At 39.3% G+C, this 21657-nt stretch overlaps 2 protein-coding genes across 19 annotated transcripts in view; one reads left to right on the forward strand and one right to left on the reverse strand.

The window, feature by feature from the left end:
* Positions 1–13636, forward strand: part of LOC128697576 (germ line transcription factor 1) — a 67187-nt gene extending 53551 nt beyond the window's left edge. The window contains exons 15-19 of one of the 2 annotated variants that reach the window (XR_011393138.1): positions 4729–4874; positions 5876–6089; positions 6727–6909; positions 7037–7248; positions 9059–13636. Coding sequence is in view for 1 of the 2 variants with exons in the window: in XM_053789376.2 (XP_053645351.2) it covers positions 4729–4874; positions 5876–6089; positions 6727–6909; positions 7037–7156 (663 nt within the window). In the remaining variant the exon portion in view is untranslated. Of the gene's footprint in view, positions 1–4728; positions 4875–5875; positions 6090–6726; positions 6910–7036 lie in introns of both variants that reach the window. The other variant, XM_053789376.2, reaches the window with a different exon arrangement.
* Positions 1–21657, reverse strand: part of Arv1 (ACAT-related protein required for viability 1) — a 26293-nt gene continuing 4636 nt past the window's right edge. For 4 of the 17 annotated variants that reach the window (XM_053789382.2, XM_053789388.2, XM_053789389.2 and 1 more), the window contains exons 2-8: positions 17933–18151; positions 16109–16228; positions 14613–14763; positions 14349–14406; positions 13944–14095; positions 11128–11230; positions 9154–9289 (exon numbers count right to left, since the gene is read on the reverse strand). In XM_053789382.2, the coding sequence (XP_053645357.1) occupies positions 9175–9289; positions 11128–11230; positions 13944–14095; positions 14349–14406; positions 14613–14763; positions 16109–16228; positions 17933–18151 (918 nt within the window). In that variant the 3' untranslated portion in view covers positions 9154–9174. Of the gene's footprint in view, positions 2766–9153; positions 9290–10286; positions 11231–13943; positions 14096–14348; positions 14407–14612; positions 14764–16108; positions 16229–17932; positions 18152–21382; positions 21463–21484; positions 21533–21657 lie in introns of those variants that run through there. The other 13 variants (XM_053789390.2, XM_053789395.2, XM_053789393.2 and 10 more) reach the window with 11 other exon arrangements.

A 21657-nucleotide genomic window follows, 5' to 3' on the forward strand; every position in this document is an offset into this window, starting at 1 on the left:
TTAAAGTTATCTTGGTGGAAAGAACAACCCAAAGAGGACATGCTCCAGGTCTGCATAGCCTTGTTGCCCCCTCTTTGTATGTGATTTTTTTTTTTCCTTAGCATCATGATGGTTCCTGGGTTTCCAGTGTATCTCATGTTGTAGTTTTAGGATCCTCCATTATAATAAGGCCATGTTCCCTGTCTTCATTGTCTTCAATAATGTCTAAGCTTACTTTATTCCCATCCATCCCCTTGGATCGCTTATGCGAGAACGAAGTCATCCCTTATGATGTCAGCAAAAAAAAAAAAGTTTTTTCCTTTTTTTTCATGCTGACAGTAGCTACTTTTTCTTTTTCTTGTATGCCATCTTTTTCCTGAGTCCTAGGCCTCTTTGCCTTTCCTTTAGGAAACTGGTTTTCTTAAGAGTTTCATATGGATGGGTTCCATGCTCATTACCTGGAGTTTACCTGGAGAGGGTTTCAGGGGTCAATGCCCCTGCAGCCCGGTCTGAGACCAGGGCTCATGGTGGATCAGGGTCTGATCAACCAGGTTGTTACTGCTGGTTGCACACAAGCTGACGTACGAACCACTGCCCGGTTGGTCAGGTACTGACTTTAGGTGCCTGTCCAGTGCCTTCTTGAAGACAGCCAGGGGTCTATTGGTAATCCCCCTTATGTATGCTGGGAGGCAATTGAACAGTCTTGGGCCCTGAACACTTATTGTGTTGTCTCTCGGTGTACTCATGGCACCCCTGCTTTTCTTTGGGGGAATGTTGCATCTCCTGCCGAGTCTTTTGCTTTCATGGAGAGTTATTTTCATGTGCAGGTTTGGTACCAATCCCTCCAGGACCTTCCAGGTGTATATTATCATGTATCTCTCTCACCTGCATTCGAGGGAATACAGATCAAGGACCTTCAATCGTTCCAGTAGTTTAGGTGCCTTATCGTACTTATGTGTGCTATGAAAGTTCTTTGTACACTCCCCAGGTCTGCAATGTCGCCAGCTGTTACGACTTTGATGTCGTAACTTTAATAAAATGTTCCTGGCTCCTAAAGGCTGCTTACACTGCTGTCTAGGGGTTATAAAATTACTCGTAAAACACAGCGAACCTTGGGCCAGCATGCATTCGTATCAAAGTATGAAAGTACCAACACTCTTATATGGGTGTGAAGATTGGATTGTAAATGCTGCAGCAAGGAGGCAGTGGAGATGTTCTGTCTAAGGGCAATGTGTGGTGTGAATATTATGCAGAAAATTCAGAGTGTGGAAATTAGGAGAAGGTGTGGTGTTAATAAAAGTATTAGAGGGCTGAAGAGGGGTTGTTGAGGTGGTTTGGTCATTTAGAAAGAATGGATCAAAGTAGAATGACATGGAGAGCGTATAAATCTGTAGGGGAAGGAAGGCGGGGTAGGGGTCATCCTCGAAAGGGTTGGAGGGAGGGGGTAAAGGAGGTTTTGTGGGCAAAGGACCTGGACTTCAGCAAGCGTGCGTGAGTGTGTTAGGTAGGAGTGAATGGAGACGAATGGTATTTGGGACCTGACAAGTTGTTGGAGTGTGAGCAGGGTAATATTTAGTGAAGGGATTCAGGGAAACCGGTTATTTTTATATAGCCGGACTTGAGTACTGGAAATGGGAAGTACAATGCCTGCACTTTAAAGGAGGGGGTTTGGGATATTGGCAGTTTGGAGGGATATGTTGTGTATCTTTATACGTATATGCTTCTAAACTGTTGTATTCTGAGCACCTCTGCAAAAACAGTGATTATGTGTGAGTGAGGTGAAAGTGTTGAATGATGATGAAAGTATTTTCTTTTTGGGTCACCCTGCCTTGGTGGGAGATGGCCGACTTGTTAAAAAAAAAAATACAAAAATATATATAATATTGTTAATAACTGATATACAGCTTATAACTACTACAAAAAACCAGCACACTCCAGTTCACATTAGCTCACTGCTACTAATGAGTTAAACAAAATAAATGAACATTTATGAACAGGGTGGCTCCATGACACCCTCCCTTTCTGCAGGCTGCATAGCCTACAGTGGAAACATTAAATACTCTCCAAAACACTGGCCCCTGCATACTAGGGCTTTACAAATAAACACAAGAGCACTTAAACACAAACACCTATAGTATACACTAAAAAACTTACCAAAATTACCTACTCAAACTATCACCCAAACATGATGACTTTACCTCCGTCACCACCTGTCTGGTACTGAACTAAACACACTTCATCTGCTCCTGTCCTGGCCACTCTAACTGGCCGGGAATAATACGTGTTCGGATTCAGTACAAACCCGGAACTATGTTATACGGAAAATGACATTATATATGGAGCGTTATTTTATATAAATATTTTTTTATAGTACTCTGTAACAGGGGCCGTTAGTGTACAACAGTATTCCAGCCTAGAGAGCACAAGCAATTTGAAGATAGTCAACCTGGGCTTGGCATCTCTAGTTTTGAAGGTTCTCATTATCCATCCTATCATTTTCCTAGCAGATGAGGTAGATACATTGTTGTGGTCTTTGAAGGCGAGATCCTTTGACATTATCACTCCCAGGTCCTTCACATTACTTTTCTGCTCTATTGTATGGTTAGAATTTGTCGTATACCCTGACACTTTTAATTTCTTCAAGTTTCCAATATCTGAGTAGTTGAAATTTCTCCTCATTGAACTTGTATTGATTTGAGTGGCCCATTCGAAGATTTGGTTGATGTCCGCTTGGAGTCTCACAGTGTCTTCGATGGAGGTCACTGCCATGGCAATCCGGGTGTCATCTGCAAAGGAAGACAAGGAACTGTGGCTTACATTTCTATGTCAGCAATGAGGATGAGGAATAAAATGGGAGTACTGTGCCTTGTGGGACAGAGCTTTTTACCGTGGCTGCCTGGGACTTTTCTCTGTTTACTATTACTCTGTGTGTTCTATTTGTCAGGAAGTTATAGATCCATCTACCGTACCAACTTTTCCCGTTATTCCTTTATCACGCATTTTGTGTGCTATTACACCATGGTCACACTTGTCGAAAGCTTTCGCAAAATCTGTGTATATTAAATCAGTATTTTGTTTATCTTCTACAGCATCCAGGACCTTGTCATAGTGGTCCAGTTTCTGGGACAGGCAGGAGCGACCTGTTCTAAACCCGTGTTGCCCTGGGTTGTGTAATTGATGGGTATCTTGGTGGTTGGCTATCTTGCTTCTTAGAACCCTTTCAAAGATTTTTATGGTATGGGATATTAGTGCTGTTGGTCTGTAGTTCTTTGCAGTTGCTTTACTGCCACCTTTGTGGAGTTGGGCTATGTCTATTGTTTTTAGTGTGTGTGGGATGACCCCTGTGTCCATGCTCCCTCTCCATAAAATGCTGAAGGCATGTGATAGGGGCTTCTTGCAATTCTTGATGAGCACGGAGTTCCACGAGTCTGGGCCTGGGGCAGAGTGCATGGGCATGTCATGAATTGCCTCTTCAAAGTCTTGTGGAGTTAGAATAATATCCAAGTTTTTTGGGATGACCAAATTTTGGGTTTCGTTCATAAATAATTTATTTGGATTGTTGACCCTTAGTGTGGGCAGTGGCTTGCTGAACAGTGAGTCATATTGGGACTTCAGTATCTCACTCATTTCTTGGCTGTCGTCTGTGTATGACCCATCCCGCCTAAGCAGGGGCCCAATACTGGATGTTTTTTTCCCTTAGATTTGGCATAAGAGAAGTATTTTTTTTTTTAATTTGCTTTATGGCTTTTAGTTCTTCCTGTGATTCTTGTCTCCTATAAGATTCCTTCAACTTAAGTTCGATACTGTTTGCAATTTCATTGACTAGTGCCTCCCTTCGTATATCAAATATATTGGCCCCACTCAGCAGCTCTGTGACTCTTCGCCTTCGTCTGTATAGGGAACATCTCTTTCTAGTTTACATCTTCTCTTTCTTTTTCTTTATGGAATGTCATGAGTGTAAACTACTCACCAAAAAGTCTCTCATTTTACTTAGTTTTGTTAAATTTTTGTTTTCTCATTCTTCAAGCATATATCTAACAAGATACAGGGCTTTCATTTTGCCATGGTTCATTGTAATTGATGGTTTCCTGTTTCCTCTCCCTGCCCTGCTGTTAGTCTTGTCCTTCCCTTCTCCCTCGTACCTGGAACTTATTTATCAATTTTTACTGTATATATTGTATACTCCTAGGTAGTAGGTTGGTAGACAGCAACCGCCCAGGGAGGTACTACCGACCTGCCAAGTGAGTGTAAAACGGAAGCCTGTAATTGTTTTACATGATAGTAGGATTGCTGGTGTCTTTTTTTTTGTCTCATAAACATGCAAGATTTCAGGTATGTCTTGCTACTTCTACTTAGGCCACACTACACATACATGTACAAACATATATATACACACACCCATCTGGGTTTTCTTCTAGTTTTTGTTCTTGTTTATTTCCTCTTACCTCCATGGGGAAGTGGAACAGAATTCTTCCTCTGTAAGCCATGCGTGTTGTAAGAGGCGACTAAAATGCCGGGAGCAAGGGGCTAGTAACCTCTTCTCCTGTATATATTACTAAATGTAAAAGGAGAAACTTTCGTTTTTCCTTTTGGGCTACCCCGCCTCGGTGGGATACGGCCGGTGTGTTGAAAGAAGAAAGATATTGCATACTATACATTTTTATTTACTTTACATGTCAATTATATTATTGTTAGCAATTAGTCAAGAAGCCATGTGTTCATCTACCCTGCGCTTTTCCACTTTTTCAGGCCATGTTCAGCAGTGTGCTTCCTGGTGAATATATGTCTGGACATCTTGCAGCACAGATAGAATTTCCACACTGGCTTGGCAATAATAGCCGTCGTAACAAATTTGACCGTTTAATGCAAGACCTCCAAATGCACATGAGACTCAAGCAAGTTGTTTTTCTTGAAGAAGTTTGGGCAATTTAATATTATGAATTTTAAAAATATGGTCATATTTTGTCTGAATGTACTTGGATTTTGAAGTTAGAATTATTTCTGGTGGTCAGAAGCATACAGATCATTGATTGCATTGTTCCTGAGATGTATAGCCAATGTCATTAAGGAAACCTTGATGATATTGTTCACAAGTGAGAGTATAGGTATTACCTGTATTTAGTTTTCTTCCCACTATTTTTCCATCTCAGACAAAGCACTGATGGACTAGTGCTACTATTGGTAACCTGCTAGTTGCTAAAGTCCCTAAACCTCAAAACTTCATTCACAACCTCCAACTCTTCCTTGTACATTCCCTACACCACCTTCCATACTTCTTACATTTATGCACCTTTATCACCCTCTCCATATTTTTTAATTGACCAAAATATCTTGATAACCCCTCCTCCACTCTCTGACTTATACCTTTCATACCATCATGCCATATCTGGTGCCTCCAGTTTCTGACTTACTCAAGCATTCAATAAACCATGTAAAAGTATATGTATCACTGATGCATTCCCATTTTGGCCTTTTTTTTTTTTTTTTTTTACCATACTCGACATTTTCTTTCCTTAATCTTTTTTGTGTTTGACTTCATCTTTCATACCCCTCCCCCAAAAAAATAACCACAGCAAAATTGTGGAAGAAGTATCTGGAAAAACAATGGGTAATTGAAGCACACAAATCATCTGGGAATTTGTGGGCTCATCTGTGGGTTCAGTTGTACAGTTTGAGCTCAGCTGTATAATTTGTGGGTTCAAGTGTGCAATTTATAGGTGCAACAATACAGTTTGTAGGTTCAGCTGTAGAATTTGTGTTCATTTGTGCAGTTTGTGCATTCAACTGTAAGGCAAATGTTAATATTTCATTGTATAATAATATATTTTATTTGAATGCCCTATATATGATTACTTTAAATATAAAAGGTGGCTAATTTATGGCTATAAATCCACAGAATTTCTGGAAGTAAGCTGGATGTTGGAATGGACTATTGCGGGTCACTGCGAAATGCAATAACAAATCCTCTGGTTGAGAATGGAGCAGACGGTGTTCCTGATGCTGTACAAGGGATGACATCATATGACCTCTTACGTGAAGATCTGGAAGCTATTCTGGAGTTATCTCAGTGGCCAGGCATGAAGGATGTTATGAGCAAAGTTGAAAGCAAGGTAAACCACTGTTGTATAGATGATGTGTAGACAAAGTGTTTACATTGAGGCATATAAATGAACAATATTTAGATAAGGGTAAGGAAGTTTTTGTTTCATTTATGAATTTTGGAAAAGGCTTATGATAGGATGGATAGAGGAGCAATGTGGCAGATTTTTCAAGTGTATGGAATAGATGGTAGGTTACTGAGGATAGTGAGGCTTAAGTTAGAGTATGTAGGAGATTATTTTCCAGTAAAAGTAGGCCTTAGACAGGGATACATGATGTTACCATGGTTGTTTAACATATTTATAGATCTTGTAAGAGAAGTGAATGCTGGGGTGTTCAGGAGAGGTGTGGAATTGGAAAATAAAGACTAATACAAAGTGTGAGTTGTCAGAATTGCTTTTTGCTTTTGGAGATTCTGAAGAGAAGTTGCAAAGGTTGGTGGACTAATTTGAGAGAGTATGTAAAACAAGATTAAAAGTGTACATTGGAAAGAGCAAGGTGATGAGGGTAACAAAGGGTAATGAAAGATTGGATATTAGATTGGAGGGAGGGACTGGCAGTCTTCATTATCCTGATTTATAATCTCTTAATAAAAATATTTTTTTTTTTTTTTTTTTTGCATCCTGTTGTTTTAATGGCATTTTTTAGGTGAAAGCAGCCTTTACTCGCACCTACAACAAAGTGAGTCACCTGACTCCGTTTGCTACTCCAACCATCAGTAAGAAGAAAAAAGGAAGTAAAACAGGAGTGGAGGAAATATACGGATTAGAAGAGGAAGAGGAGGAAGATGAGAGTGTTGAGGAGGATATTTCAGCAAGTGGCATGATTAAGGTAATGGTTGTGATTTTGACATAAGGTATCAGTTTCTTTAAATGTGGTTATCTTTATTTAATTGTTAGTTTTAGCTCATACTAGAATATTTTGTAATTTAGCAATATATATTTGTTTTTTATCTCAGGCAAACAAAGGAAAGGTCAAGTGTGGACAAGCTGGCAGTAGCAAAGGACGAGGCTGTAGTGATGACAGCAGTAGTAGGGGAAGAGGAAAAGGCAGAGGAAGAGGGAAGGGCAATAAATGACAATAAATGCATTGCTGGTAACAAATCTTGTAAGATTGTAAGGAATTTTGGAATATCCTTATCCGATGGTGGAAAAGTATCTTGGCATCACCCTAGTACGTCCGAAACCCCCAAAGGGTTAAGCGATCTGTCCCACTGTTGGGTTTCAATATTATCCTTTTCATGTTTGCTTTCTTGTTTTCTGGTGTTTGTTGTTTCCCTACCTTTGCATTTCCTCTTATTTTACTTTATATGCTGAACATGTAGTTAGCAAGTTGAATTGATTAGTGATGAATGGCTTGAGAATTAAGCATCACTTTGTACCTCAGTGATAACTTTTTAAGTACAAATTACTTTTTTTTTTTTTACCTCGATGCCCTCTCCTGCCAAGGCAAGGTAGCCCAGAGAGGAAAACACATTCACTTTCATTCATTCAATCACTATCTTGCCTGAAGTGTACTAACATTACACTGCAGATTACCCCTTAGATGACAGTATCCCTCAACCCTTCTTCAGAGTGCATTCACTGCCCTTCTCACCTCCAGGACTCTTTAAGTTTCACTAACTGTTTTCCCCTCATCAGTTCATAATTGTTACCTTGCTTACACTCCAACAGCATGTCCATTAAACCACTTGTCTTCTTTAGCTCATATCTAACACACACTAATCAGCCTGTTAGATGCTTCAAAACCCTAAAACTCAAAGCCTCATTTACTCTCTCAACCCTGTCAGTCTTTCCTTCTCCATTCTCTCTACATGCCCAAACCACTTCAGCAACCCTTCTTCAGCCTTCTGAATTATACCCTCAGTGAACCCACATAGCTTTTTAATTTCTGTGCTCCAAATTCTGTATGTGATATGCCTGCCATAATTTTTTTTTTTTTTAACAAGTCGGCTGTCTCCCACCAAGGCAGGGTGACCCAAAAAGAAAGAAAATCCCTAAAATCAATGAACTCCAAGACGATATCAATGAACTCCAAGACGATTTGAACAAACTAATGTCTTGGTCTGAAAAATGGCAGATGAAGTTTAATGTGGATAAGTGTAAGGTACTTGCCCTTGGTAATGAAAATAACCCTAGAAGCTATAATCTAGGTGAAGTAGAGCTTGGTCATACAGAATGTGAAAAAGACTAGGGAGTCATGGTAAGCAGAAATCTAAAGCCAAGACAGCAGTGCCTTAGTGTGCGCAACAAGGCCAACAGATTACTTGGATTTATCTCAAGAAGTATAAGTAACAGAAGTCCAAAAGTTATTTTACAGCTCTATACATCACTAGTGAGGCCTCATTTAGATTATGCTGCTCAGTTTTGGTCCCCTTACTACAGAATGGACATAGACTCATTAGAGAACATACAGAGAAGAATGACTAAAATGATTTACTGTGTAAGGAACCTCCCGTATGAAGATAGACTTAAAGCCTTAAATCTCCACTCTCTGGAGAGGCGTAGAATGAGGGGAGATATCATTGAGGTGTAAAAGTGGATGACGGGCATAAACAAGGGAGACATTAATAAAGTACTGAGGGTGTCGAACCAGGTAAGAACCAGGAATAATGGATTTAAGTTGGATAAATTTAGATTTAGAAAGGACATACGTAAGTACTGGTTTTCTAACAGAGTTGTGGATGCGTGGAACAGTCTTCCCAGTGGGGTGATAGAGGCTAGGACCTTGGGTAGCTTTAAGAAGAGACTGGACAAATGTATGAGTGGGAGGGGCTGGGTTTGATTGGTGTCATGGGGTACGGGAGTTATTTCTTGGGTAGCTTTAGGTAGATGTGACGCTGTATAGTCCTTGTGGCTTAGCGCTTCTTTTTGATTATAATAATAATAATAATTTAGGAAGATGTCGTTTTGATAAGGACCTGCCTCGTATGGGCCAGTAGGCCTTCTGCAGTGTTCCTACATTCTTATGTTCTTATGTTCTTTACCCAACTATGAGTCACATCTGTGATATTCTTTACTTTGCTACAACAAATTCTTCCCCATTGCTATTCTTAGATAATTTCATGTCTGCATTTTTAGATTTATTATTTGATGTTCATTTGCATAAGGTTAAAAGGAGTGAATTGTCACAAGTACGTGGCTTGGATTTTTCTGCCTTACAAATATGTGTGTATTTTAACACTGGCAGTCTCCCACCAAGGTAGGGTGACCTGAAAAAAGAAAAATCATTCACTATCACTGTCGTGCCAGAGGTGTGCAGATTCTATAGTTCAGATGTCCCTCCAAACTGCAAATATTTCCACCCCTCCTTCAGAGTGCAGGCACTGTACTACCCACCTCCAGGACTCTAGTCTGGCTAAGTGGTTTCCTTTAATCCCTTCACAAAATGTTATCTTGCTCACACTCCAACAGGTCATCAAGTCCCAAAAACCATCTGCCCCCACTCCTGTCTAATATGCTCACACAGGTCTACTGGATGTTCAAGCCCCTCACAGAACTTTTACCCCCTCCCTCCATCCTTTACTAGTATGACTCCTACCCCACCTTCCCTCTACTACAGATTTATACACCCTCTAAGACAGTCATCCTATTTTGCTCCATCCATTCTAAATGTGCAGACCACTTCAACCCTCTTAAATAATACTTTTAGCAACTCTACACTTCCTTATCTCTAAACTACGAATTCGATGCTTAATATTTACACCACATTACTCTCAGATGTGACGTCTCCACTACCTCCAACCTCCTCACTGCAGCATTCATAATCCAAGCTTCACACCCATATAAGAGTACTGGTACCACTATACTCGTATACATCTCCATTTTGCTTCCATGGCTAAGTGTCTCCACAGGTGCCTCAGTGCACCAGTCACCTTTTTCCCTTCATCAGTTCTATGGTTCACCACCTCTTTCATAGACCCATTTGCCAACAAGTCCACTCCCAAATATCTGAACACATTTACTTCCTCCTCCACACACTCTCCTTCCAATCTGATACTCATTATTAATATAATAATCATAACTAAGTGCTAAATCCACAAGGGGTCTGATATCCAATCTTCCATTATATTTATTTTTAACTCAGCTGTCTCCCACCAAAGTAAGGTGACCTAAAAAAGAAGATACACTTTCACCATCATTCACTCCATCACTGTCTTGCCAGAAGGGTACCAATATTACAGTTCAAAACTGCAAGAGAAATACATATGAGGGTTCTGTATTGTTTATTTTGCATTGTAATGCTGTATAATACTCCGGGTTTAGTGCTTCCCCCTTGATTATAATAATAATAATAATTTGCATTGTAATATTGCAAGTTGGAAAAAATGCATGTCATAAATTAGTATTTTGAGTGGTAACTATAAAATATTTTTTCATTATGGTCATGTCTTCCGTGAGGGAAAGTAGACATGAATGCATGTATTCACTTAGGACACCTTTATTTAAGACTTTTTGTTCCTTGGGACTTAATCACTTTCAAGTACATATCTGAAATGATCAAGGCCCAAAAATTGAAATGTCAATAAAGGCATCCTAAGTGAATGCATTCACGTCCATTTCCCTCACACTGTTGGCAATCACTTGCCTTCTGTGTTATGGTGTCTGAAGTGATTTTGATACAGGTGTATATGTGAAATATATTTGATTAGTTTCACAATTGGCATGGTGTAATATACTGTAGTATGACATATTTAAAAGGTGTGAGGCACCAGTTTTACTATATGTAAAAACTATCATCTTTTGCAAAACAAAAATAATCTTAACATAATCCCTCAAGAGATGAATAATCCATAAAAGTTTTTTTTTTTTTTAAATTCTATATTATGACACCTTCCTGAATTAATTACTGGTTATTTACTGTAAATAATTTTGCTATGAATAGTAGTATAATATAATTGAACTGTTACCACACCTGGTAATTAAGACAGGAGCTGATAGTGATACATGTTTGATTTAAGTCTGATATATAACAATTCATGTGGTTCATAAGCCCGCATGTGTAAATATTTGTCCCTGAGAATAAAGTTAAAAGATATATTGTTGATACCTTCTGATTATTAATGGTTGAAGAATATAAGATAAGTAAAGGCTGCAGATGAAGGCTGTGAATACAAGTAATGTGCTCTCAGCTTTCCCTATGCGCAGTGCAGCTGAAAGTAAAATGGAACAAACCTTACAAAGTGCAAATGTTATAATATTTGTAAAATAAAAGTATTAAAATAACTGTTTTCTGTTAAAATCATTATTCACTTAGTTCATCTGTATTTTACACATTGTTTGCCCTAGGAACTCTTGGTAGTTATTTTAACTGGGGAAGCATTGAACTCATAGATGTTGTATGGTGCCTGGGTAATGGGAGGCAAACAGGTTCGATTTAAGTAAAGGGATAGGTCCAATTACTTTGATCAAGAGCCCCTCTCCAACTTCCCTTGAGGGGCCCATAAAGTGATAGAAATGATATGCGCATCTCAGTGTACAGCACATATATCTGTAGATGTACCAAGTTTGATGCCTATTTTAGGCAAAGTACTCTATGTTGGTGTATAGGTGAACTGCAACCTTAACCCTTGGACTTCGCAACCCCAAATCCTGAAGTGTCTCCTGGTGTCAAAAAAATTTTTTGGAAAAAAAAAAAAAATTCTTATGAAATGATAGAGAAATTTTTCCAGATGGTAATGACACCAAAAGTACGAAATTTTATTGAAAACTTACAGAATTACGTTCCCGCAAAGTTAGCGATCTCGGCGATATATACGCATCTGCGATTTCGCTGACTTTGAGCCCTATTTTCAGCCAATTCCATTGTTCCAGTTGACCAAACTCATAGCTATTTCTTCAGAACTCCATTTTTTCTATCGAGTACAAGAAACTGCCCATTTACCGATTTCAACTACCCAATAAAGTGGTCAGAAATTGGCAATATGGCCAATTTTACGCAAGTTAAAAAAGATGCCAATTTCAACATAGGGTTCAGAATAAACAATGCAGACATTCTTGGCACTAAAATAACATATCCTCTGTTCATTAGTCACATCTCCAGGCCCCTCTTATATTACTCTTGCTTTCTATTTTGATTTTTTATTCACACAAAAAAAAATGGAAGATTTACTGTTATGCCGACTACTGCATTATTGTAAAAATGGTATAAATAATATCAGTGCACTAGTGAAAGAATATTAGACTCCCCAGTTGAGGTGTATTGGACGTGTGCTTACTCTTGAACATTGGTAAAAATCAAACATTTCCGCTACTTTGAACTCAATTTCCAAGGTCGTTCTCATCGTGAAACTAATCAAAATCATCTCTATTTCTTTAATATGTTTTCCATTCTATTAAATGAGACCAAGAAAACGAGAATACAACCATAAATACTATAGGAAAATACCCCTCAAAGTCAGCATTTTAATCCAAACACACAGAATTTTTTTTCTCTCATTATGCAATGCATGTTGCAGGATTTTTTTTATACCGTGCACACAGACCCATTCTCTCACATGTGGGCCTACCAGCTTTCTCCTGCTTGATTTGAAGCTGCTAGAATTAGAATATATATACGTCCGAAACACTGGATCGTAAGGCGTATATATACGGCCGAAATAGTTAATGTATATTAACTTAACTCCATAAATGGGTTGCCACATGCACCTCAGACATTTCAAATTGTGGAGCTTCTGCTTATGAGCAGGAATAAACATGCTAACAAGTCTGGTAGTGTATTGCTTGTATAGTTTAGCACTGATATTCCAAAAACATCTGGGGAAGGAATTTTGATGTGTACAGACCATTTCTTCTGGGGACAGACTTTAACACCCTTACTCTAACTACCTATGACAGTCCCCCCTTTGCTACAGACACTGCTTTTCTAACTGACAATGGTTTTCCTTCACCAGCTGCAATTACCATCCTTTCAACCAATGCTCTTTCCTTATTGGTGCCAAGTAGCATCATACAACTTATGGGTTTAGAGTTTTCTGTGAGCATTAAGAATTAAAACTGGTAGAGAGAGGAGGGTCTTCATTATTCTTTGGAGAGCCACACTGACTGGGGCATCCCACATTAGGGTGGCAGAGACTTGCTAAGTGCATATTAGTTGTATACTTAAGACCAATACTCCTGGTTTCTGCTCGCCTGGAAACTGTGCCTTCCCCAAGAGCTGTGGCTCCTTGGTGGGCAACAAATTTCTCTATCCTTTTACCAGATATAAAATAGGAGGCTTAGTGTTGTGCTCCTAAATTTGTGCTCCTAAATTAACTGACTGGTCATGTACTATACATCTCCATTAACTTTGGGGCTGTTAGTGTATGTAGTGCTTGACCTTGATGGGCTCTATGGTGAGCAAGCCGGATGATAAAGACATAAAATAGTTTCCCTTGTACAGCACCTATCAGATTCAAATATTTATTTCCCCAAAAAATACAAAATGCATAGGATAGCTAGAGATGTTGCAAACTGGTAAGTCATATGAACTTTGTGTTACCCTACCATGGTGAGAAATATCTGATGTGAAAAATAAAATGCCCTATGCAAGAGAAAATACAAATACGTACTAATGTAAAGGCAATATTTATTTTATATCCCAGATGATTAGTAGAGTGGTACCATCCTCAAATGACATGCCATGATGGTGAAAGGGCTCTTGAATCTTGAATCAGGTAAGTGGGCCTTGGATCAAACCTGATTACCTTCCATCCCCCATGTGCTATATGACCCCTTTGGGTTTAGTGCCTCCCCTTATTATAAAAAAAAATAATATAATGGTTATTTTTAAATAAGCTGTATAGTCCTTGTGGCTTAGCGCTTCTTTTTTGATTATAATAATAATTATAATATTTTTAAATAAAAACATCAGTATAGATGACTAACCTCTAGTACTCTGGATGCTGGAGATAAAAATGAATATGAGCACGAGCCCTTGAAATGTAATACTTGAACCTTGGTACCATATAATTGCTGCAATGTTGGCCAGTCGTCCACACTGGCCCAGTAACAGTCCATTGTAAATTGATGACCATGTTCTAAAAATTAACACACGTGTACACTGAAGGCATTTGTTTTCTTAGTGTTGCAACATTCTTGTATATTAAAGTTCTTTTTTATGATGATTGGTAAAATCTGATAGCTTATAATGTACTATCTCATACCCATTCTCTGGGCAGTAGTCAAAAGATTACAGACATAATTAGCCACATATAAGATCTTAATAATGAAATCAGTTCAGTAGAATCAGCATATACAATATTAAATGTAAAGTTGCAAAATTGTGCTTACCTGTAGGACAATTTTATCCAGGAATAAACTGTGATTATTATCCCAAATATTCCAATTTCTGAAATGAAGATGACAAACCTTTAAGTGTATTTAGAAATATCTTTTACTACTATTTAAATCACTGATGCTGCAGTAGTTTTCTTTGTTAATATTAATTTTATATTTATTACAACTAGTTTATCACTTTTATTTATGAGGTACCTAAATCATAAACATGAGTTAATATTATCAACATAGTTAACTAAATTAAAGACATTTGCTTACCAATAGCAGTTAATAAACACATTATATACAAGTAAACTTCATTATTTTTTATTCCATTCCCAGCTGAGAGATTGTGAGCAAAGTTCGTCCACCTGATATATCCTTCACTTAGCACTAGAGACACAGCAAGCTTCATGTAGAATTGAGGTGTCTGAAAATGAATGCCTATGTATAATGAACATACTCTCAGAGTATTCATTCAGTAATAATTATGTGGAAATGCTAAAATGTAATTCATTCTGTAAAAATACAGAAAACATTGCACTGTAGAATTAAAAAAAAATTTTTTTAATGAGATAGTGCAGCACTGTATGATCCTAGTGGGTTTAGCACTTAGTTATGATTTTAATAATAATAATGAGATAGTGATAACACAAAAATGCACAAGTGTGCACCTATGTTTACTGAATGCTAGAGGAAAGACATCATCTTGACAAGCCAACAAATTTCTTATCTAATTTGATGTTGCAATTTTGGCACAATAATTGTCTCTCAGTATTTTAAAATGAATCCATAGAAAATCATCATAATAAACAAAGTTTAACAGAAAAAATCTAGGTTTACACCTGGACAACTAAAATTAAATATTTATATCCAACACATTACATGTACATCATCATCAGGGAACAGCTGTACTGTGATAATGTGAGAAATCATGAAAGTGGTTTATAAAACACTGTACTACTTTTCATTGTGGTTATACTGCACAGCAATAAATAAATAATATATACATATATATCCAAACAATGGAGGGAGGGGGTAAAAGAGGTTTTATGTGCAAGGGGCCTGGACATGCAGCATGCATGTGTGTGCACATTAGATAGGAGTGAATGGAGATGAATGGTTTTTGAGACGATGAGCTGTTGAAGTGTGAGCAGGATAATATTTTGTGAAGGGATTCAGGGAAACCAGTTAGCCAGACTTAAGTCCTGGAGGTGGGAAGTACAAAGCCTGCACTTTAAAGGAGGGGTTTGGGATACTGGCTGTTTAGAGTGACATCTAAACTCTCATATCTGGGTGCCTATGCAAAGACTGGTATTATGTGAATGATGGTGAAAGTGTTTCTTTCTTTGTTGGGTCACCCTGCCTTGGTGGGAGACGGCTGTCGTGTTGAAAAAAAAAATATAAAAAAAATATCCAAACAAAAACATATACAGAGTTTAGGGGTACAGTACATATTTGAAGATTCTTGATTTACAGAGATCTGTAAAAAACCACCTTCAGCAAATTTGGGGGATCAACTGTACTGTAACACTGTACTAGGCTTGGAATGCTTATACTGTAAGTACTTTCTTTGTTCATCATTCTCACAGAATATATATCTCATTCTCACAGAATATATATCTCATCATTCTCACAGAATATATACATGTATCTCATACACAAAAAGGAAGATTGTTTATCACATACTGTACCATCCTATATAATAATTAAATATGAAACAGTAAAACTAAAGGCTTAACAAGTATTTTTAAAAAACTGAATAGTAAACTCACAAAGTTGTCTGCATTGTAGAGAATATGTCTGTATACAGTGATCTCCTGCAGCATCATATCCATAAAGATAATACTCTTCTCACATTCCACGTACCGGTCAATTATTTGTCCACATGCACACTGACAAAGAATTAATTCTGTATGAGAAATATATATTGAAATTTGTCTTTCCATTAACTTAAAAGATCATGTAGTTTTAGACCTGTCTGCAGTTTTACCAGTATTATATAGGGACTAACCTGCACATAATTATCACTGGAAATACATTAATTTCTCTCAGTTGAAGCTTTTGTACTCAATTAAAAAATTTCCAAATTTGTTCACTATAAATTTAATATGAGAAACATCTCTGAAATTATGAAAACTCAGAATATTTGCTTAAACAGTATTATACTAAACTAAAGAGTATTACAAATGTTTATTTTATTATTGTAATCATGGGTAAATACTAGGGGTGTGTTACATGCCTACACCTAAACCCATACCCCATGGCCACAATTCCTGACCACCTCAAGACCACACCTTGCCCAGCCCCATGCCCTCACCCACACCATTTTGCCATGACCTAACACCCCACACCTTACTCGACTTTTCACCCTAACACACCATTCACATACCTAATCACTTAGCCACTCATTACCCTTATTACTGTCCACACCACCAACCACACACACACACCCACCTAGTTACCCATCATCCACATCTCCATGCACACCTGGCCACTGACAACCACACCTGTCACCTACACCTCTTGCTCACACTTTCAAATCTGCAAGGGAGCATTTTGAACTCCCTACTATTTTTGTGATATGTAAATAACATGACCATTAGTATTACAGTACAAACTCCTTTATGCAGATGACAGTGCTCTCTTAGTATCAAGTAAAGATTCAAACAATATATTACCTCACTAGTCTTGCAGTAAATGCTTAATGGATAACAAACTGTCCCTACACTTAGGGATAAACAGAAGCCATACTATTTGGCTCAAAAGGTTGACTAAAAAGGGCAAATAATTTTAATGTACTGTAGTGTGTAACAAGGAACCCATCTTAACAGTGAAGTCGATGAAAAATCTAGAATGTTCTTTGATCTATGCATGTCAAGTGAACTGACACTGAACAATGTAATACAATGTTTATACAACAGCAAATACCAGGTTAAAATTCCTTTATAAACAGAAACAGTGCCTACCTCCTCGGACACTCAAAACCCTGTGTCTATTGTTTAAACACTGTCATGTACTCTTCTCTAACAAAAAAAGAACTGAAAGAGACTAGAGATTTCCAAAAAATAAGATGGCAAGTTTCATCCTGGACCTGGGTCTAAGAGCACATGTGTGCTGATAGTGACAGATAGGGTAGGGCAGCTGAAACACAACTATGTACATATACTGTACAAAATTGGTAACAGTCAGTGTCCAGAATATCCTGCTGCAAATTTTGTCAAAGTAAGGAACCAAAGTCAGTATGGTACTAATGGAAAGGAACAATTTTGTAGTACCCACCACAGGTGACTAGGCCTCAAACACCTACTACACAGCAATAAAGAAGTGGAATGGGTTACCTGATCATATCAAATTCAGTCATTGTATAAGACAATTTAAGAAGAGAGCCAAAGAATATCTAATAAATTAAGCTACAAAAAGGGAGGAGAGAGTTTTTATGTTTTGTTAAATAAACAGTGTTTTACTTTATTGGGCTATCCTAGGCTAATTATATATAACTTGCATCATATATGCCCATAATCAACACTGTATGAAAATTTATAGGTTAGGTTACGAATCTAAAGCCTAAATATATATTTACTTACTTATTTACTTACACATTCAAGAAGTTTAATAAATGTTCCATCAGTGGTCTTGAGTATGGCTGGTGCAGGAGCAAGACAAGATATGCAGCGATAAGTGGCAGAGGAGGGACCAACATATGCCATTGTCTTCCATGAAGACCTCTTGCTACTTTTTCTGTATGTTACAGCTACATATAAAGGAGACCTCGGAAGTCCTATTATAGGAGAAATCTTGTCCAATTTACCGGTATGCTATACAAAACAATCAGCATTACGAGTGTGACACACTACATACAAAATATGAACAAGATACGTACTCCCATCACCAGGAAAGGATGGTATCACCTATGACATTATATTACTGAGTGTGTGCCTGGTAACCCACTGTTACAACTGTACAATATGAGTTACAATACAAGTTAGTTACCTTCATGGACCAATAGCACTATTATACCAATAACCACATCACCCAATATTAGTGGATTCATACATAGCAAATTGTGTTGCAACATTTTTAATTGTACAAGAGGACAGAAGGCACAAATGCCCAACTATTCTTAACATGAAAAATGCTTTCGATGTTGCAAACAGAGAAGTTATTTTGTGCAAATTAGCTAAAAATGGATATTGGTGGTCTAATTTTACAGTAGACTCTTGTTGATCTCACTAACAAACTTTTCTGTGCTTATCAGGGCTCTGGTGGCCTGGTGGTTAACGCTCTCGCTTCACACGGTGAGGGCCTGGGTTCGATTCCCAGCCAGAGTAGAAACATTGGACGTGTTTCTTTCCACCTGTTGTCTATGTTCCCCATCAGTAAAATGGGTACCTGGGTGTTAGTCGACTGGTGTGGGTCGCATCCTGGGACACTGACCTAAGGAGGCCTGGTCACAGACCGGGCCGCGGGGGCGTTGACCCCCGGAACTCTCTCCAGATAAACTCCAGATTCAGATCTACAAAATTAAAGAAGTAACTTGACTTCTCATATAGTATTAAGTCCTGTGCTGCTTAATGTATTAATCAATGCCTTGCTTGAATCTATACAGAGACCCTCAGTAATATCACAATTAGCTATGCTGATGACATTCTTGTTTATACTATGTAAAATTTTCCATGAAATGCAAACCACTCTAAATCATTTATACAATACATAATACTAATAAGATAATCTTGGCCTTATAATTTCTGTAGAGAATACCGAAGTGTATAACACACACTGGTAACCATAAAAGTGGACCACCAAAATTAAAAATTAATGGGGGTGTATTACAAGGGCCCCAGTGGAAATAAGTCACTTTGACTTTTTCATGTTATCCTAGGTAATTTAGACTATGTAGGATAATTGTACTTATGCATACCTGTGCCTAAATAAACTTACTTTCTTACGGGTCCTGTAAATATCTAGCTACAGTATTACTGTTCACGTACGATAAAAGCTGTGAACCGAAGTAACCAATGGAAATAAGGTACAGTCCTCGATGACACAATGACTTTCTTGAGTTATACTAGGTGGATAACACTCCCTACTGTGGGTTATCCTGGGTAGCTAACACTCCCTACCCAGAGTTATCCTGGGTGGATAACACTCCCTACCCAGGGTTAACCTGGGTAATTAACTTCCTACCCAGGGTTATCCTGGGTGGCTAACACTCCCTACCCTGGGTGGTTAAAACTCCCTACCCAGGGTTATCCTGGGTGGATAACACTCCCTACCCAGGGTTAACCTGGGTAATTAACTTCCTACCCAGGGTTATCCTGGGTGGCTAACACTCCCTACCCAGGGTTATCCTGGGTGGATAACACTCCCTACCCAGGGTTAACCTGGGTAACTAACTACCTACCCAGGGTTATCCTGGGCAGCTTACACTCCCTACCCTGGGTGGTTAAAACTCCCTACCCAGGGTTATCCTGGGTGGATAACACTCCCTACCCAGGGTTATCCTGGGTGGATAACACTAACTACCCAGGGTTATTCTGGGTGGATAACACTCCCTACCCAGGGTTATCCTGGGTGGATAACACTCCCTACCCAGGGTTATCCTGGGTGGATAACACTCCCTACCCAGGGTTATCCTGGGTGGATAACACTCCCTACCCAGGGTTATCCTGGGTGGATAACACTCCCTACCCAGGGTTAACCTGGGTAACTAACTTCCTACCCAGGGTTATCCTGGGTGGCTTACACTCCCTACCCTGGGTGGTTAAAACTCCCTACCCAGGGTTATCCTGGGTGGATAACACTCCCTACCCAGGGTTATCCTGGGTGGATAACACTAACTACCCAGGGTTATTCTGGGTGGATAACACTCCCTACCCAGGGTTGTCCTGGGTGGATAACTCTCCCTACCCAGGGTTGTGGTGGGTGGATAACACTCCCTACCCAGGGTTATCCTGGGTGGATAACACTAACTACCCAGGGTTATTCTGGGTGGATAACACTCCCTACCCAGGGTTATCCTGGGTGGATAACACTCCCTACCCAGGGTTATCCTGGGTGGATAACACTCCCTACCCAGGGTTATCCTGGGTGGATAACACTAACTACCCAGGGTTATTCTGGGTGGATAACACTCCCTACCCAGGGTTATCCTGGGTGGATAACACTCCCTACCCAGGGTTAACCTGGGTAATTAACTTCCTACCCAGGGTTATCCTGGGCGGCAAACACTCCCTACCCTGGGTGGTTAAAACTCCCTACCCAGGGTTAACCGGGGTAGCTAACTCCCTACCCTGGGTGGCTAAAACTCCCTACCCAGGATTAACCTGGGTAACTAACTTCCTACCCAGGGTTATCCTGGGCGGCTAACACTCCCTACCCAGGGTTATCCTGGGTGGATAACACTCCCTACCCAGGGTTATCCTGGGTGGATAACACTCCCTACCCAGGGTTATCCTGGGTGGATAACACTAACTACCCAGGGTTATTCTGGGTGGATAACACTCCCTACCCAGGGTTATCCTGGGTGGATAACACTCCCTACCCAGGGTTAACCTGGGTAATTAACTTCCTACCCAGGGTTATCCTGGGCGGCAAACACTCCCTACCCTGGGTGGTTAAAACTCCCTACCCAGGGTTATCCTGGGTGGATAACACTCCCTACCCAGGGTTAACCGGGGTAGCTAACTCCCTACCCTGGGTGGCTAAAACTCCCTACCCAGGGTTAACCTGGGTGGATGACACTCCCTACCCAGGATTAACCTGGGTAACTAACTTCCTACCCAGGGTTATCCTGGGCGGCTAACACTCCCTACCCAGGGTTATCCTGGGTGGATAACACTCCCTACCCAGGGTTATCCTGGGTGGATAACACTCCTTACCCAGGGCTAACCTGGGTAATTAACTTCCTACCCAGGGTTATCCTGGGCGGCTAACACTCCCTACCCTGGGTGGTTAAAACTCCCTACCCAGGGTTATCCTGGGTGGATAACACTCCCTACCCAGGGTCCTTGGCCCTCTTCTCTTTCTCCTATACATAAATGACCTACCAAATGCTTCGCAATTACTCAAACCCACACTTTTTGCAGATGACACTACATACGTCTTCTCTCACCCAATACTGTAAACACCGAATTACAGAAAATATCTACCTGGATGAGGACTAACAAACTTACACTAAACATTGACAAAACCTACTTCATTCAGTTTGGTAACAGAGTTACAGATGTACCTCTTAACATAACGATAAACAGATCACCTATCACAAAGCTAACAGAGGGAAAATTCTTAGGAATCCACCTTGATAATACTCAAATTTCATACA

The sequence above is a fragment of the Cherax quadricarinatus genome, chromosome 44, assembly GCF_038502225.1.
Source record: "Cherax quadricarinatus isolate ZL_2023a chromosome 44, ASM3850222v1, whole genome shotgun sequence".
Lineage (NCBI taxonomy): Eukaryota > Metazoa > Arthropoda > Malacostraca > Decapoda > Parastacidae > Cherax > Cherax quadricarinatus.